The sequence below is a fragment of the Microcaecilia unicolor genome, chromosome 10, assembly GCF_901765095.1.
Source record: "Microcaecilia unicolor chromosome 10, aMicUni1.1, whole genome shotgun sequence".
NCBI classification, from domain to species: Eukaryota; Metazoa; Chordata; class Amphibia; order Gymnophiona; family Siphonopidae; genus Microcaecilia; species Microcaecilia unicolor.
Genome location: NC_044040.1, coordinates 22660816 through 22679347, shown reverse-complemented (window position 1 = coordinate 22679347; position 18532 = coordinate 22660816). Strand labels below are relative to the sequence as shown.

Here is an 18532-nt window from a genome sequence, read left to right as displayed (position 1 = left end):
TCGCGCCAAATCTGAGGGAACGGCGTCCTGACGCGTGCCCGAATCCTCCGGTACCACAGAAATAGACCGCGACGGTGAGGAGCTCGGCCCCGGCAAGGAACAATATTTACAAGAACCGGCGGATGAAACCCCCCGCCGCTGACAGACAGCGCAACGCTTCAATTTCTCCGACATCGCGGAGACGCGCGTGCACGCGCCGGAACGGTTCGCGCCAAAAACAAATAACAAAATTTAGCGATTAGCCAACTACACACCCGCGAAAAGAGATCTTAAAAGACTCCTGCAGAGCAACTAAAATTCCCCGAGTCTTTCTTTCCGTTCCTGTCTCTTTTTTTTTTTTTTTACTGCTGCAGATACTGAAACAGATACCACAGAAAACAGACACCAGAGCTGTGTGCTCGTTAAGTCTATGGGGAAGCTCTCTTTTTTTTTTTTTTTTTTTTTTTAAACTGGTTGCCTCTCCCAAAGGCAGCAGCCCCTTTGCTTGCCAAAAGGGGGCCCTTCCCTGCAAACTGTGATCTTTAGCAGGGAGAAGGGGAGGAAAGAAAGGGGGAGGGACCCGGGACACCCGAGTATAACACCCCTGAGGCAAAAGATAAATGCTAACAAGCCTCCCAAGAATTCCTCTGGCACAGAGTAAAACAAACACCAAATTTCAGAACAGACAAAGATAAAAAGTTTTGAGGATAACAAAGAGAGACTAAAGGGCTCACTTCCTACCTGCTGGGAGACTGAGAAAATACTGAGGCTAGGGTCACATGACCAGGGCTCCTATTGGCTCGCTAGAGTCAGAGTTTTTTTCTCAGTCTCCCAACCTGCTGGAAGGCGTGCACAACCCATCAGTCCAATCCTGGGCCGGTCCGGAGGGATTAAAGGAAAGCAAATTAGCAGGTAAGGTCTAATTTCTCCTTTATCTCCGATAACGGGTATGTGAAGGGGCGGGACAAACCGTATTTTCGAAAAAAATGGACGTTCATATTTTTTCCCGAAAATACGGGTTGTGTGGGGCAAATGCCTTGGATGTGTTCGTTTTTGAGCTGGGCGCTTTTGTTTTTCAGTGATAATGGAAACCGAAAGCGCCCAGCTCAAAAACGAATATATCCAAGGCATTTGTTCGTGGGAGGGGCCAGGAGTCATAGTGCACTGGTCCCCCTCACATGCCTGGACACCAACCGGGCACCTTAGGGGGCACTTTTACAAATCAAAGAAAAACCGTAAACGAGCTCCCAAGGGCATAGCAGCTTTCCCTTGTGTACTGAGCCCCCCAAATCTCCCCCAAAACCCACTGCCCACAAGTCTACACCATTACCATAGCCCTATGGTGTGAAGGGGGGCACCTACATGTGGGTACAGTGGGTTTTGGGGGGGTTTGGAGGGCTCAGTATTACGCACCACAAGTGTAACAGGTAGGGGGGGGGATGGGCCTGGGTCCACCTGCCTGAAGTCCACTGCACCCACTAACAACTGCTCCAGTGACCGGCATACTGCTGTGATGGAGCTGGGTATCACATTTGAGGCTCGCATACAGGCTGGAAAAAAAAGTTTTTAAACTTCTTTTTTTTTTTGGTGGGAGGGGGTTAGTGCCCACTGGGGGAGTCAGGGGAGGTGATCCCCGATTCCCTGTAGTGGTCATCTGGTCATTTAGGGCACTTTTTTGGGACTTACTTGTGAAAAAAAAGGGTCCAGCAAAAATGCCCTAAATTCTCGTTAAAAACGCCTTTCTTTTTTCAATTATCGGCCAAGGACGCCCATCTCTCTTCGGCCGATAATCGCGCCCCAGTCCCGCCTTCACCACGCCTCCGACACACCCCTGTCAACTTTGTCCGCATCTGCATCCGCCACGGAGTGCAGTTGAAAATGTCTAAAATCGGCGTTCGATTATACTGATTTATTCGTTTTTGTGAGATAAACGTCTATCTCCCGATTTGGGTCGAAATATAGGCGTTTTTCTCTTTCGATTATAAGCAGGATTGTGATCTTGCGTAGGTGTCAACATTATGTTGTTGCTCAGGTATCGACATTAGGGTAAATGTGATAGTGTTTGGCAGTGAGGTTAGTCAGCATTGTGTGGTTACATAGTTCATCATAAGGCAAATTGTTGAAGTAGGTTATAAACAGAACAAACTAACTTTAGTTTAAAAAACAGCCTGCCTTGGAGTGAAAAACGGAGTTTAAAGAAATCTTTTTTTTCAATGTTTTATTAGTTAATTAAATTTTTTACACGTAAAACATGCAATTAGAAATACATTGCATAACTTGAATAATTCAATAAACAAATTTAGTCTTAATTATTAAATTAAAGATACATTCACCAAACCTAAAGGGAAAAAACAAGCTATACAATTAATTAGACCACAATGAAATGGCTGAAAGGGGGGGGGGGGGGGGGGCCATTCAGATAATAGGAGATCTCAAAAGGAAAAAAAAAACGAAAAAAAAAAACGTGTATGGCCTGACCTTATCTTCCCTACATTAACATTGATAATCAGATGGTAATTCTTACTCTGCAGGTTTAATGGCTAATTTTTTCAATTCTAAAAATACTTTAAGATGTTCTGGCTCAAAAAACATATATTTTACCCCCAAATATTTAGAGTTTAAAAGAAATCTTAGCGGCACAACATTTGGTTGGAATCCCTGTGATCTTAAAACTGATGCTCCTGCTCCAACATTCGTGCACAAAATGACGGTGTTGCAAGTCAGTTACCATTTGGAAAGATGATTTTGCCTTCAGCATTCATCTAATTCTGCACTGCTGTGTTTCTCTTTTCCCGATAACTAATCATTTTTTTATGCGTGTCTTCTGTAAGCAAGTTTTAGGAGCATGCAGAGGAGGGGATAAACCCAGACAGCGGGGTGGAAGACCAGGGGGTCTGGTTAGTGTCTTGGAACCTGCAAGCATGCAGTGTCAGTCAATCTCCCCTGTTAAGTGCATTCATGTTCCTGGGCCGGGGAGAAGCCTAAGCCAAGCCAGTACTTGTCATTCCTTCCACTGTACCTTTCATTTGGAGGCCTACGGAATCCACGTTAGGATATCCTGACAAGCTAAGCAATTGAGGTGGTTTGGATCCAAATACTGCGGTGAGTTAGGAATAAGAAAGGAAGCTAGTCAGACATGTCCCTGTATGAGGAGATAGCCCAGCCTGTGATCTGAGGCCAATACTGAGCTCATGGACTCCGACAGTGACCCCCTAATTTCCTTAATTTCTTCCAAGCACATCATCAAATGAAAACATATCTTTTGAACAATTGGAACCGGTTCACTGTCTGATAACATAAAGTGCTCGTATCTCTTCTAAATACACAGCAGCTTCAGCAGAGGCCTACAAAGATCCTGAGGTATAACCAGCCCCTTGGAGTACTAATGAGAGGTATTCACAACCCTATTGTTCTTACATTAGGGAAAAAGCATAGCCATTTCTCCCCTTCCCACCACCCACTGTGGTACCTCAAAGCTCAGCTTTCTCCTATAGATTAGTGTCTTCCTTGGGCTAAAGTTTTATTTTCCTGCTGAAAAATGTTATCGTCTGCAAGAGATTCCTCAGCGGTTGTGATAAAAATCTTGCAGATGGGAATGCTCAGAAAACGTTAACAATAGGGAGTCTCTCCACTGAGATGCAAAATTTGATTCCCAGCCGTGTCCTGTGCCAAAATAAGATTTCTCTATGAAACATTACAAGGACAAGTTTGGCAGATATCAGACTTTACAACTTGGATGAACATTTGGTCATGACATGGGGATTAACATTTCTACTCCTGATAAAATAGCTGAGGTTCAGATCTTCCTTTGTTAATGCACAAGACTTCATCCACCAGACTGCACACATAATCCTTACATCATGCTAGCCACTGGCTTGGTAGTATGTTTTTTTTTATAAGTGTACGTGATTATGTATGTCTGCGTGTGCACATTAAAGGTTGACCACACCACATGAGAATGTGTGTGTGTGTTGGGGGGATAGGGAAGGCAGGCTGAAAGAAGAGTATGAAGGAAACGACTCATTCCCAAGATGAGAGAGGAGTGTGGTAGCCTTGTTAGTCCACTCTTAAGGTTATCAATAGAAATCAAACAAAATAAAACATGGAAAAGAAAATAAGATGATACCTTTTTTATTGGACATAACTTAATGCATTTCTTGATTAGCTTTCGAAGGTTGCCCTTCTTCCTCAGATCGGAAATAAGCAAATGTGCTAGCTGACAGTGTATATAAGTGAAAACATTCAAGCATTACTATGACAGTAAAATAGATACTATTGGAGATTCTACATGGAATGTTGCTACTATTGGAGATTCTACATGGAATGTTGCTATTCCACTAGCAACATTCCATGTAGAAGGCTGCGCAGGCTTCTGTTTCTGTGAGTCTGACGTCCTGCACGTACGTGCAGGACATCAGACTCACAGAAGCAGAAGCCTGTGCGGCCACATTGGTGATCCGCAAGGGCCGACTTCTACATGGAATGTTGCTAGTGGAATAGCAACATTCCATGTAGAATCTATAGAAATCAAACAAAATAAAACATGGAAAAGAAAATAAGATGATACCTTTTTTATTGGACATAACTTAATACATTTCTTGATTAGCTTCCTCAGATCGGAAATAAGCAAATGTGCTAGCTGACAGTGTATATAAGTGAAAACATTCAAGCATTATTATGACAGTCTGACAGGGTGGGAGGATGGGGGTGGGTCGGAGGTATGCATGGGGACATCAAAGCATATCATTGATATTCTAACAGGATGGGTGTGGATAGGTGAGGGGTGGGGTGATCAACAGAGAAATACAGCTTTATGGTTTATAATGGGCTAGGAACCCCAGATCCTTGTTAAGTCAAGGTGAGAGGTAAGCCCTTCTCTAGCCTGGAGCTATTCATGGAAAGGAAGAAAAAGATTTGGTGCTGGTGTCCCAGGGTCAGAAATATTATCTGTAAAACTGAAACAGATGAGAGATGAGGTAACCAACCATCAACAGGAAGAAATCTCTCATCACATGACTGCAGGTCAGTGGTAGCACTAAGGGAAACCCAATCATTTTATTAGCCAGGGGCTTATGTAATGCTGCCTCAAGAAAGGACCATTGCCCTATTCCAAAGGTCAAAGGTGGTCTGTCTGTACAAAGATGCCAAGTCTCACTCGTTAGGGCTATGTAGCATTCATCTGAAGGTTTTCTCACTCTCATACTCTTTAAGCGCCTTCTGTCTCTCATTTGGGGCTGATGCAAAAAGTTTGCATGGAAGTTGGAAGGGGTTTAGCATGTTATCTGTGCACAATTTTATGGGTGTGCCGACGCAGAGAAGCGTTTCATGCAGAAGGTAACGCTGTGCAAATCTGCATGGAGGATATTGGTGAACAGCATATTAAGATGAATGTTAATGAAGCTATTAGCTGTTTGACCATGATGCAGAGAAGTGTGTAGGTAGACTTTATGGCTGAGCCAAGGCAGGAGATTTAACCACATCAGAGGAGGCGTAGTTTGATCTTCTGCAGTACTGTCTGTGAAGATTTCCCCCCAGATTTTATAAAAGATGACTAAAGTTCCACATGCAAGTCAGCACGCGTAGCTGATTTGCATGCAGAACTTAATTGGTTAACAAGCCAATCAATGCTGATAATTGGATGTTAACAAGCAAATATTGGTACTCATCGGGACTAATTAGGATTTACGTGCATAACTCGCTAAGCATATTCTATAAAGCGAGGTGCGTAAATCGAACCATGGGCGGGTCACGGGTGTTCCGAACATTTACACGCACTGTTGCATTATATGCCCAATCTGCGCCTAAATAAGACATGGTTATAATTGGCTAAATTTCAGTCACGGAACGGCCGCTATGCTTATTCTGTTTCTTATGCTGTTTCTTGTGCCCCTGTTCTGCACACCCAAGGTGCCTCACGCTGACTCTTCCTTTCTTTCTTGTCTTCCCATTACAGGACTGTGCCCAGACTGGGAGGCCTGGGACCCTAAGCAGCCTGTGGAGAATGCACGGGAGGCCATGCAGCAGGCTGACGACTGGCTGGGAGTACCACAGGTACATGCAGGCTGGTGTGTGGGCCGATAGAAGCTGGAAGGTAGACTTTCAGGGATGGAAGTGCACCTGTTTGCCCTTGATATATTCTTTTCTTATGCCTTTGGGTGTGATCGCAATGCAGGAGTTTGCTCAGGAGATGGCTTGGGGCATAGGGGAGAATATTAGGAAGAGGGCATGGGAGCCAGGATGGGGGGGAGGGGGGAGCTAGGGAGGAAATACCAACAGCATGATCTGAAACTGGAGGATTTTTCATGATTCATTTTACAAATTGGATTTAGTTTACGCAAGTGGTTCCCAAACCTGGTCCTGGATGCACCCCAGCCAGTCAGGTTTTTAGGATATCCACAATGAATATGCAGTGCCTCCACTGCATGCAAATCCCTCTCATGAATATTCATTGTGGATATCTTGAAAACCTGACTGGCTGGGGTGCATCCAGGACCAGGTTTGGGAACCACTGGCTTACACGGTTTTGTTCAGGTGCGGTAGGTTTTTCCCTATCCCTGGAGGTCTTACAATCTAAGTTTACTTTCTGCCAAATCTCTACCTACAAACTAAACAGGTGGAAATAATGTAACTGAAAACCAAGTCAGGTTTTTCATTTCTTCTCTGAAAATGAGGTTTTATTATTCTTATTTGTAAAAACCTGAAAACACATTTTTTCAAGAAGCCTTTTCCCTCCTGGATCTGCCTAATCCCACACCACCATACATCACGAAAAGATCAGAAATGGAAAACAATATTATTACAATATGCTAATATGTCAACCTAAGTGTTTATTGTACTTCTGTATTATGTACTAGACTTCTACAAATCTAAATTTTGTAACTGCCTTTTTAGGAATATGTAAACCACATTGAACCTGCCATATGGTGGGAAAATGTGGGATACAAATGCAATAAATAAATAAATAAAAGCAGCAGAAAAACTTCCAAATTTCCACATGGATTTTTGGCCTTTTAAAATATTACATTTAACCCTGGGCAAATCATTTATTTGGATTTTGCTCACACTTGTTTCAGTAGTAGCTCAAGGTGAGTTACATTCAGATACTCTGGATATTTCTCTGTCCCAGGAGGGCTCACAATCTACATTTGTACCTGAGGCAATGGAGGGTTAAGTGACTTGCCCAAGATCACAAAGACCACTAGTGGGAATTGAACAGGCCACCTCTGGATTGCAAGACTGGTGCTCTAACCACTAGGCCACTTCTCCATTCTTATTTGTTGGGGTTCTACATGGAATGTTGGTACTCTGAGATTCTGCATGGAATCTTGTTACTCTTTAGGATTCTAGAATCTTGCTATTTATTTATTAGGATTTTGCTCACACTTTTTCAGTAGTAGCTCAAGGTGAGTTACATTCAGGTACTCTGGATATTTCTCTGTCCCAGGAGGGCTCACAATCTAAGTTTGTACCTGAGGCAATGGAGGGTTAAGTGACTTGCCCAAGATCACAAGGAGCAGCAGCGGGATTTGAACTCAAAAATCACTAACCACTAAGCCACTCCTCCACTCCTTAACCCTCAGATACAAATTTAAGGGTCCTTTTTCTAAGTGGCGGTAAGCACTACCGCATTCTTCCCGTGCACCAAAATGCACTACCGCGGGGTGCGCTCAGGTGCTGTAGTTCAGGTATCTGCACATGCTTCCCCAGCGCCTGGCCATTAATAGAAAAAATGGAAATGCGACCATTTTACAGCTAAAAGAGGCTTCTGCACACAGGGAAACCCACGTGCTAATCATAACACATGGCCCCTTTTATTTATTTTATTTATTTATTAGGATTTATTTACCGCCTTTTTGCTGGCCTGGCATTGAATTTCTGGCCACTACGCCAACAGTAGTTCGCAAAATGCTGAGAGCTGCTGACTGAAATTCCACCCCATAGTTTAGAATGTGATAGACAAGCAGCCCAGAGAGGGTCCAAAGTACAGAGCAAAGTCCAAATAGAACAAAGAAGCACCAGGAGCCTTCAAATTGGGACACAGTTTCTTTAATCGTATAACTTGAATGTCAATTCTTGCCTTACTTATCAGCCCATCTACACAACTCCTGCTCTGACACTGACACTGACTCTGACACCGATTATACCTTTGACCTTGTCTCCCAATCTCCTTATACTCATCCCCCAGTCTTTCCTTCTCCATCTTTCCTATACCATACCCCTCCCAGTCTCCTTTCCTTTCGCCTATCCTCTTTGTTTACCTTCCCGTATCCAATTCATATATTCTTAAAACCTTACTATTATTATGTTTATTATAGTTTGTAATATTCTCCTTACCAGTGGCGTACCAAAGGGGGGATGGTGGGGGCGGTTCGCCCCGGGTACACACCGCTGGGGGGGGGGGGTGCCGCGCGCCTGTCGGCTCTTCGTTTTCATGCTCCCTTTGCCCCGGAACAGGTTACTTCCTGTTCCGGGGCAGAGGGAGCATGAAAATGAAGAGCCGGCAGGCGCGCGGCACCCCCCCCCCCCCCAGCGGCGTGCACCCGGGGGGTTCTTTCGCCGAGGGGGGGGCATCACGCTGTTCTGGGGGGGGGGTGCTGCACCCGGGGGACGGGTTGCATTGGCGATCCGCCCCAGGTGTCAGCCCCCCTAGGAACGCCACTGCTCCTTACAAGACTCTGTAATTCTATTTACTATGTAAGCCGCATTGAACCTGCTGTGTGTGGGAAAGCGCGGGGTACAAATGTAATAAATAAATAAATAAAAGAATGTCAATTCTTCCCTTAGTGACCCGACACGGGCCGTGTTTCGGCGCTAAGCGCATGCATCGGGGGTCAAAAGAGTTGTGGCATCTAAGGAGCAGCAGAACTTACTCCTTTTAGGGTAACAATTAAGTTGAGTTATTGCGTTAGATGCCAAAGAAATATACTTTGTCGTTCGGTAAAATGGGAGCAAGGACGATCCTTCTTGCTCGAGTTCAAAAGTTCTGCTGCTCCTTAGATGTCACAACTCTTTTGACCCCAGATGCAGGAGCTTAGCCCCGAAACACAGCCCGTGTTGGGTCACTAAGGGAAGAATTGACCTTCAAGTTATACGATTAAAGAGACTGTGTCCCAATTTGAAGGCTCCTGGTGCTTCTTTTTCCTATTTATAATGTGAAAGGAAATGGTCAGAATATTAAAAGGATCGCAATATAAACCATAAAATGATACTGTTTTGTCACTCTCTGATGATCCATCCACCCCCTCCCTTTCCCCCGAGACTGTCATTGGAATGCTTTTATGTGTCACTTATATATTCTGATATTTGTCATGTTTTGCTCATTTCTGACCTGCAGAAGAAGGTTTTGCCTTTGAAAGTTGGTCAAAAATGTATTAAGGGGACCTTTACAAAAGAATTGGTGTGCAGCAACAGGCTTGTCGTGCGCCTATCCGGAATTACTGCCAGGCTACCGCAGGAGCCCGGCAGTATTTGCCATCCCCTGCATGCACCATTTCTTGCACTACAGGAATTTGTTTGATTTTCGTAGTGCCAGAACTTAACCGGTGCGGTTAGCTCAGATGCCCCTACCGCCATCTCAATGTGTGGCACAGGGGCGTAGCCAGACAACAGATTTTGGATGGGCCTAGGCAAGAAGTGGGTGGGCACCAAGTGTTCTCCTCCCACCACCACCACCACCACCACCAAAAAAATATCTCAGCTGGTGGGAAAACACTTCTTTCCACCTTGGCAGTCTGCAGCGGGCATTCGCTGAAAACTGTGTATGTGCAGGTGCCGGTATCATGGACAGTAGCGTTTTTGTTACCATCAGGGGGAAGTCTTCGGGTGGCAGAGCTTGAGATCCACACTAGCTACCACTAAATGTGTGCTACTGTTGGGTGGGCCTGAACCCTAAGTAGGTGGGCCCTGGCCCACCTAGGCCCACCTGTGGCTACGCCACTGGTGTGGCAGCAAGGGAGTCCCACTGAAATGTCTTATTTGAAGTACTACTCTATAGCCACTTAAAGGGCCCTTTTACCAAGCTGTGGTAAAAAGAAAGGGCTCTGTGGTAGCAACGGTGGCCATTTTTGCCACATGCTGAGGCCCTTTTCACCGCAGTGGGTAAAAAGGCAGCAAAAATACATGGCCACGCATTAAGATTGTTTTTACCATGTGGCCATGTTGGGGGGCACTTACTGTCACCCATTTAGGTGGTGGTAAGGGCTACCGTGCTAACCCGGCGGTAACCGGGTAGCATGTGGTGCTGCCCAATTACTGCTGGGCAGTGCCGTAGCGGGGGCGGCTGGCACCCGGGGTGGGTCGCCGCCGCGCACCCCCCCTGGGTGCAGCGTGGCACCCCCCCTCGGCGCGCGCCCCCTCCTCCGGCGCGCCCCCTCCCCCCCTTGGAGCGCATTTTACCTTAGTTTGGCAGCGAGGGGCGGGCGGGAGGGCCAATCCGCCCCCGAGCCCACGTCGCTGGGAGCTGCGTCGGCTCCATTGGTTCCTTGCTCTCTCTGCCCCGGAACAGGAAGTAACCTGTTCCGGGCAGAGGGAGCAAGGAACCAACGGAGATGACACCCCCCCCAGCGGCATGCACTCGGGGCGGACCGCCCCACCCCCCCTTCCTACGCCACTGCTGCTGGGTAACCACCGCGCAAAAAAAGCCTAGCCCTATTTTCTCCAGTGTGGGAAATGGAACGCACTGGGGCTAGAACAACTGCTGGCACCTGTGTAGAGCCGACAGTAGCCCCAAATTGGCGCATGGTAAGCCCGCGTTGGGCTTACCGCCTTTTTGTAAAAGGGCCCTTAAGTGCTGACTATCGACTTAAGCGGTTATGTGTTAGCCAGCTCAAAAATAATCAGATATTCAAAGCCAAAGCACAGACAGGGCCTGCCTTAGAATATCTGGGAATAACTGTTGGTGCTGAATATCAGGCCCTGAGTTTCTCAATTTCAGAGCTTAAACTAGGTTCAAAGATTTATACCCTATTTTCAGCCAGACTTAAGACCCTTTGAGCTGAAAAGCCACCTAACACCTATACTCTTACGTTTAAGCCTGCCATTCATTTGCCAAAATTTGAGTGCCTGGTTCTGAAAATCAGTGCTAAACTGCTCTGAATCCATCCCTGTTGCCATCCACTTTTTAAGCCTTCTACATTTAGAAGTCTAGTGACACTAGGAGCAGAAATTTAGGAACCCAAGTCTTAAAGTTAAGCCCCAGTAAAAACAAAACAATCTGTCGAGCACTAGGACTAGGGACACATAAGTATATCAGTATTGCCATACTGGGACAGACCAAAGGTCCATCAAGCCCAGCATCCTGTTTCCAACAGTGGTCAATCCAGGTCACAAGTACCTGGCAGAAACCCAAACAATAGCAACATTCCATGTAGAACCCCAAAGAGTAGCAAGATTCTAGAATTCTAAAGAATAACAAGATTCCATGCAGAATTTCAAAGTGTATAGCAACATTCCATTTAGAACCCTAAAGAGTAGCAAGATTCCATTCAGAATCCTAAGTACATAAGTGTTGCCATACTGGGACAGACCAAAGGTCCATCAAGCCCAGCATCCTGTTGCCAACAGTGGTCAATCCAGGCCACAAGTATCACACCCCATAAAATTAATTGGTAGCAGATTTAAAACAACATTTTTCAGTAATTGAGCAATCAAGCTATGGGATTTATTTTTGGAGGATGTTGTCAAGGCTGATAATGTACCTCTAGACACATTTCTGCAGGGCAGGTCCATTAACAGGTTTTAGCCAGGCAGCAGTGGGAATCACCACCTCTTGCTTCTGGGTGTCTGTAAAAGAACAGAGAACTTCCCATTGGGATCTGCTAGGTACTTAAGCTAGACTGGCTGTTGTTGGTAACAGGATACTGGACTTGATGGATTATTGGTCTGACCCAGCAGGGCAAATAGGAATTGGAAGACAGTTGTGCTCTGGTGTGGGTTGTCCCCATCATTGCTCCCTTATGTATCATTACTGCTTGTGCATGTTTGTACGTTTGTGTTCATATGTTAGTGTGTATTTATGTACATGTTTGAATCTATCTGTTTTTACATTTTTCTGTGTGGGCATGTATGTAGGTGTGTCTGCTTCAAGGTGAGGTGCGTTTTTATATGTTAGTCCGGATGTGTGTTTAGATATATTATGCTTGTCATAGTTTATCATAGCTTAAACAAGCCTTAGAAGAAATAGCTGGAAGTGACCTCCAGAGGTTGCCCGGTGATGTCTGTCCTGTTGCCTCCCCATAGGACTCCTGTCCTGAAATGGTCTCAAAAGAGACATACTTCTAATCTGCCATTAAAAACATCCACAGGTAGAAATTTCACTGCCTTCCTGTGTAACCTGCCTTGTTGCCCTGCTGCTGTTAACGATCTGTCTGAGCGCACCAAAACATGTGAATGTAAGCACAGAGTCACTTTCTGGAAATTGTCATTGCAGATGCACATGGCTGTTTTTGAAGCTGATCTGCAGTTACGTTGTTTTCTGCAGATTAATCAGCATGTCATTTTCTTTCTTCCCCTCCACTGATCCTTCCCTCTGGGTGGCCCCACCCACCCCTCAGAGAAAGGGAGCAGCCAAGGCCAGTCTCATCACCCTGAGCTTGGAACCACTGATTCATTTCATGGCAAGGGTTCAGGGCTGTCACCATAGAAACACTGGCCCAAACAACTCTTATTGCATGACGAGGGGGGCTGTCCCCAGAATCCCCTGCTGCACTCAGCAGAACGAGGTGTCCCCCTTCCAGGGACTGACTCTCGTAACGTCTCGAACATGATGATCTCTGATCTCTGTGTCTTTCTTCGGAGCTTTTCTCCCCTCCATTGCCAGTTGGTTTTGTTTATGAATGTTTTTGTCTATTGCTGTTGATTCTACTGGAAGTCAGCTGCTTGGCAAGGATCCTGGCTGCCTGTAGTGAATCCTGCTGGAGCTGTCCTGCCTTTGAACAGCTGAGTGCGGACTGCACTGTCCTGTCTGTAGCCCGTCCACTGCAGCAGCAAATGTTCCTTTTACATAGGCCAGTGGCACTGAAAATAGCACGTCCTGACATACACCCACTTTCCATTGCGTCTCTGATAGCTTAAATGCATGCATCTTCATTTTAAATTTATGTGTGTCCACAAGTGTAGCTGTGCTTCTGTGATTCTGTATACATCAGGCATCCAGAACATTAACAACTAGTGAATTTGAGTCTGTCTGTGTGCGATGGATATCATGTCTGTGTTTTATAGGTAACAAGACTTAGGCAGACTTGTAGCCCACAGAGCCAGTGGCGTACCAAGGGGGGGGGGGGGGCGGTCTGCCCCAGGTGCACGCCGCTGGGGGGGGGGGGGGTGCAGCACGCCTGTCGGCTCCGCTCGTTCCGTGCTCCCTCTGCCCCAGAACAAGTTATTTCCTGTTCCAGGGCAGAGGGAGCATGGAACAAGCGAAGCCGACAGGCATGCGGCACCCCCCCCCCCCAGCAGGTAAAAATGCACCCGGGGGGGTGCCCTTTCGCCGGGGGGAGGTGTCCTTTCGCCGGGGGTGGGGGTGGGTCGCTGCTCCCGGGGGGGGGGGCGCATCGGCGATCCGCCCCGGGTGTCAGCCACCCTCGGGACACCACTGCACAGAACAACTTTGAGTGCTCCTGTTTCCAGGGGTGTAGCCATACCTTATGGTGGGAGGGGGCCAGAGCCCGAGGTTGGGGGCACATTTTGAGTGCCGCTCCACTGCCCCCCCACCGCCTCACCTCTTCGTCCCCCCCTCGCAAACAAATACCTTTGCTGGCGGGGGTCCATCAGCGTCAGAGTGCACACAGGAGGAGCAAGAAGAAAGAAGAGCAGGGCAGCGAACGCTGCTGCGCCGGAGACCGGCTTTGAAGAAGGCTTCGGCTGGCGGGGGTTGGGGACCCCGCCAGTCAATAAAAGGGCCCGGATGAAATTTGCGGGAGCCCAGGCCCCTGTGGCCCCCCCATAACCACGCCCCTGGTTTGTACATAAATATCTTTGTGCATCTCTGTGTATGTATTCACATGTTTGCATGGCTTGTGTCTCCATGTATTTCTGTGTATCTCTGTTTATGCCTTTGTGTATATGCCTGTGTATCTGTTAAAGTGTTCATTGTGTGTGTCTGTACACGTGGATCAGACTTTATCTGTATCTGTCACTTGATGTGCATGCCAGTGTGTTCATGTATCTGTCTGTGCACCCATGTCTGTCTGCGTGGTTTTATGTCTTATCTTGTGTACCCCTGTCTCTATGTTCATACATCTGTGTGTGTGTGTTTCCTTACATATGTGTAAGTTCTGCTTGTGGAGTGTCTCTGCATCTGCTTGTGGCATTTGCCAACGTTTGTGTGTTTCTTTGCTTATGTGAGGTGCATTGTGTATGTCCCTAACATGTCTCTGTGCTTTGTCTAAACATCTGTGTGTTCTTTGTCTGTGCCCTTGTATGGTTCGCCTACTTCTATGTGTTACTATGTGCTATGAGGTGCGTATGTGTTGCCTGCAGTCTAGGCTTTGGGTGATGCTACAAAATACGAGGGCTAGAGGACTGTTTCTTGTTCTGGTCTCATTTACAGCTGCATGTAATGGAGGAAAACTGTGATTTGCTCCCTGGCCTGGCATTTCATCAACAACTTTTCACAAGCAATGCTATTCTTATATCACTGTGATCAGCATGGAAAAGGCCATGTATAACACTGATGCCCAGAAAAGAACAGATTTAGCATGGATGAGTAAAACACACCAATTTACATTCAGTTTGCTTGCACATTTTTGAAATAAGTGTAGCTCTTGCTAAGGATTTCATTTCCTTTAATAACATGGAGGTGGAAAACCCCACAGAAAGCTATTTTGGAAACCACCATACATGGAAAAGTGGCACCTACACACAGTCTTGTACCGAAAAAAAAAAAAAGCAATCAGAATCTCACTCACCAACTCTTTCTACAGTATCTCAGCTAAACTTCCTGTTTGAACCTACTGCTTGGGATATCAGCCAATCAAATGGCTTTTAGCTGTAGCTGTTTCCCAGTCATCTGATAATTGCCAAGCATATTTCCCTGCAGGCATGCTACCCTCTCAATGTACATGCTCAGCACAAACTTTCAACCAGCCAGAACCTTTTACAGATTTTAAACAATCACTACTATTTATCTTTATCACTCCCCGCTCTCACTTGCACACCTCCTTCAAACCTCTTCTCTTTAAATTTGAACACTGTATAAGCTCACCATGAATTGAGTTCTTCCCACACCAGGGATATATATAGTACTTATGCTTTATAGCAACTTCAATACAGCCAGCTAGAAGCTAGTGATAGCTTGAGTGCCATGATCTTCACTACCTCTCATTCGGCCATCTTGCTTGATCTTCACCACATATATCCAGAATTGTCTTATAAAATTTGCTTATTAAACTACTATCATGCTTTATCATTATCATGTTACCCAAGATACTTCTGTAATACTAAATGTCTATTCTCTTATATATTTTCACTATCCATGATGTATTGTAAGCCACATTGAGCCTGCAAAGAGTTGGGAAAATGTGGGATACAAATGCAATAAATAAATAATAAATAATAATGACATGGATGAGAATGACCTGGTGTTCTGTTTGTCTGTCCTAATTAGATTGTAAGCTCTGTCAAGCAGGGACTGTCTCTTCATGTTCAAGTGTACAGCGCTGTGTATGTCTAGTAGCGCTATGGAAATGATAAGTAGTAGTAGTATTAGTCTTTGGGATTCCGGAATCTTGTTACTCTTTGGGATTCTGGAATCTTGCTACTCTTTGTCCTTATCCCTTATTTGTCCTGTTTGTCTGTCTTGATTACATTGTACGCTCTGTCGAGCAGGGACTGTCTCTTCATGTTCAAGTGTACAGCACTGCGTACATCTAGTAGCGCTATAGAAATGATAAGTAGTAATAGTAGGATTTTAAAGTCAAAATTTCCCCACTTATTCATAAGTATATATGGCAATTTCTCATCTGAACTTAACCTTTACCACAAACTGCTGGAAAAGACACAGTGAAAGGTCATTGAGAAACTACTATTGCTTTACTATTGCTTTACTAAGAACCAAGGCAGATATCCAGAAAAGTGGTGGGAGCAAGCTCTCTTTCCAAAGGGATAATACAGGGCAAGGGAGTCATTTCAGTGTAATGGTATATACACTGTGTGTTCCTATGTGATGTGTTTGTATAATGAGTAAGCTGAATGTCCTGGTTCCCCTCTAGTACTGTAAGAAGATACGAATAGCCATACTGGGTCAGACCAATGGTCCATCTAGTTCAGTATCCCATTTCCAACAGTGGTCAATCCAGGTCACAGGTACCTGGCAGAAACCCAAATAGCAGCAATGTTCCATGCTACCAAGCCAAGGGCAAGCAGTGGCTTCCCCATGCCTATATCAATGTAGACTCTGTAAACCACCTTGATTTGAGATGTTGAAAAGCAATTAAGCAAATCTGGCAAATAATTAACAAAGGGAGCCATTAACAATTTTCCATTGTGTTTCAGGTCATTGCCCCAGAAGAGATTGTGGACCCCAATGTAGACGAGCACTCAGTCATGACTTACCTGTCCCAGTTTCCCAAAGCCAAACTAAAGCCTGGTGCTCCCCTCAAATCCAAACAGCTGCACCCAAAGAAAGCCAGAGCCTATGGACCAGGTATGTGTTCTCCAGGGATTGATCAGAGCTCAGGACTCCATAGGGACACCCAGACCTTGACTAGGTAACTGTGTTTATTGAAGGACCATAGCTCTGCATTTTCAGAAGAGAAGATACTTTCTGAGAAATCCAGATAGTATTGATCGACATAATTGGCTCTTTCCACGCAAAGTAAAAATCCCTGTTTCACTCTATCCTTCCCTAGAGAAATGAAATATTTCATTGTTCTTCTGATACATCCTGTCTGGAGTGAAGAAAGCCATATAGTAACTTATAAAAAGACTCTGTGGTCAGGGAAACAATAGCAAATATTTTTCCAATCTCCTGTAGTATGTTCTTAACCAGTTACGTTGTGGTGAGTGATGAGAATCCTTAACCAAGGTCTAGTATAACTCAAATATTAATCCTCCACATCCTATATAATAATTTGCACCTCCAACATTCTACGTCTGGATGCCTGGGTTCGTAACATCAATTCCCACTGGTCCGCCCTCGCGTCAAAATGATGTCAGAGGGCGGAACAATGAGAGGGAAGGGAAAGCTAGAGGCGAGCTGACGTCAGGAGAGATGTTACGAACGGAAGCCAGTGCCAGCCTGGAAACCTGCGCTGCCCGCCCTCTTCTCCCAGTCCTTTGCCTGCTCCTCGCCTTCCTGCATGCCACCCAGAATTTAAAAGTTCTTACCTCGGGGTCCGCCGGCAGCAGTGAAAGGCGAGCAGGCTCGGTGCTTCAGCCTGCCTTCCCGTCTCTCTCAGCTCTGCCTCTGGTCCCGCCCTTTCGGAAACAGGAAATGAGGGTGGGACCAGAGGCAGAGCTGAGAGAGAAGGGAAGGCAGGCTGAAGCGCCGAGCCTGCTCGCCTTTCACGGCTGCCGGCGGACCCCGAGGTAAGAACTTTTAAATTCTGGATGGCACGCAGGAAGGCGAGGAGCAGGCAAAGGACTGGGAGAAGAGGGCGGGCAGTGCAGGTCGGGCTAGCACTCGGAGGAGAGGGCGGGAGGGGGGCCTGGAACTCTCCGAGGGAGGGAGGCAGGGAGGGAGGGAGGGGGGCCTGGAACTCTCCGAGGGAGGGAGGCAGGGAGGGAGGGAGGGGGGCCTGGAACTCGGAGGAGAGGGGGGCCTGGAACTCGGAGGAGAGGGGGGCTTGGAACTTAGAGGAGAGGGGGAGGGGGGCCTGGAACTTGGAGGAGAGAGAGGGGGCCTGGAACTCAGAGGAGAGGGGGCCTGGAACTCGGAGGAGAGGGGGGCCTTGAACTCGGAGGAGAGGGGGGCCTTGAACTCAGAGGAGAGGGAGGGAGACCTGGAACTTGGATAAGAGGGAGAGAGGGGGGAGGGAGGGGGCCAGGTTTGGAACTTGGAGGGGGAGGGAGGGAGGGGGCCTGGAACTCGGAGGAGAGGGGGGAGGGGCCTGGAACTCGGAGGAGAGGGGGCCTGGAACTTGGAGGAGAGGGAGAGAGGGAGAGAGGGAGGGAGGAGGGCCTGGAACTCAGAGGAGAGGGTGGGAGGGAGGGCGGGGGCTGGAACTCAGATGAGAAGGAGGGGGGCCTGGAACTCAGAGGAGAGAGAGAGAGGGAGGGAGGGAGGGAGGCCTGGAACTTGGAGGACAGGACAGGGGCCTGGATCTCGGAGGACAAGGGGGCCTGGAACTCAGAGGAGAGGGAGGGGGGCCTGGAACTCGGAGGAGAGAGAGAGAGGGAGGGAGGGAGGGAGGCCTGGAACTTGGAGGACAGGACAGGGGCCTGGATCTCGGAGGACAAGGGGGCCTGGAACTCAGAGGAGAGGGAGGGGGGCCTGGAACTCGGAGGACAGGGGCCTGGATCTCGGAGGACAAGGGGGCCTGGAACTCAGAGGAGAGGGAGGGGGGCCTGGAACTCGGATGAGGGGGGGGGGAAGGAGGGAGGGGACCAGGCTGGGACT

The 18532-nt window shown here is 47.0% G+C and overlaps 1 protein-coding gene across 1 annotated transcript in view; it reads left to right on the top strand.

Annotated features, from left to right (window-relative positions):
• FLNC (filamin C) overlaps positions 1-18532 on the top strand; it is a 193265-nt gene that overhangs the window by 47760 nt on the left and 126973 nt on the right. Inside the window, 2 exon segments of the mRNA XM_030217139.1 lie at positions 5933-6030; positions 16468-16618. Coding sequence (XP_030072999.1) covers positions 5933-6030; positions 16468-16618 — 249 coding nt within the window.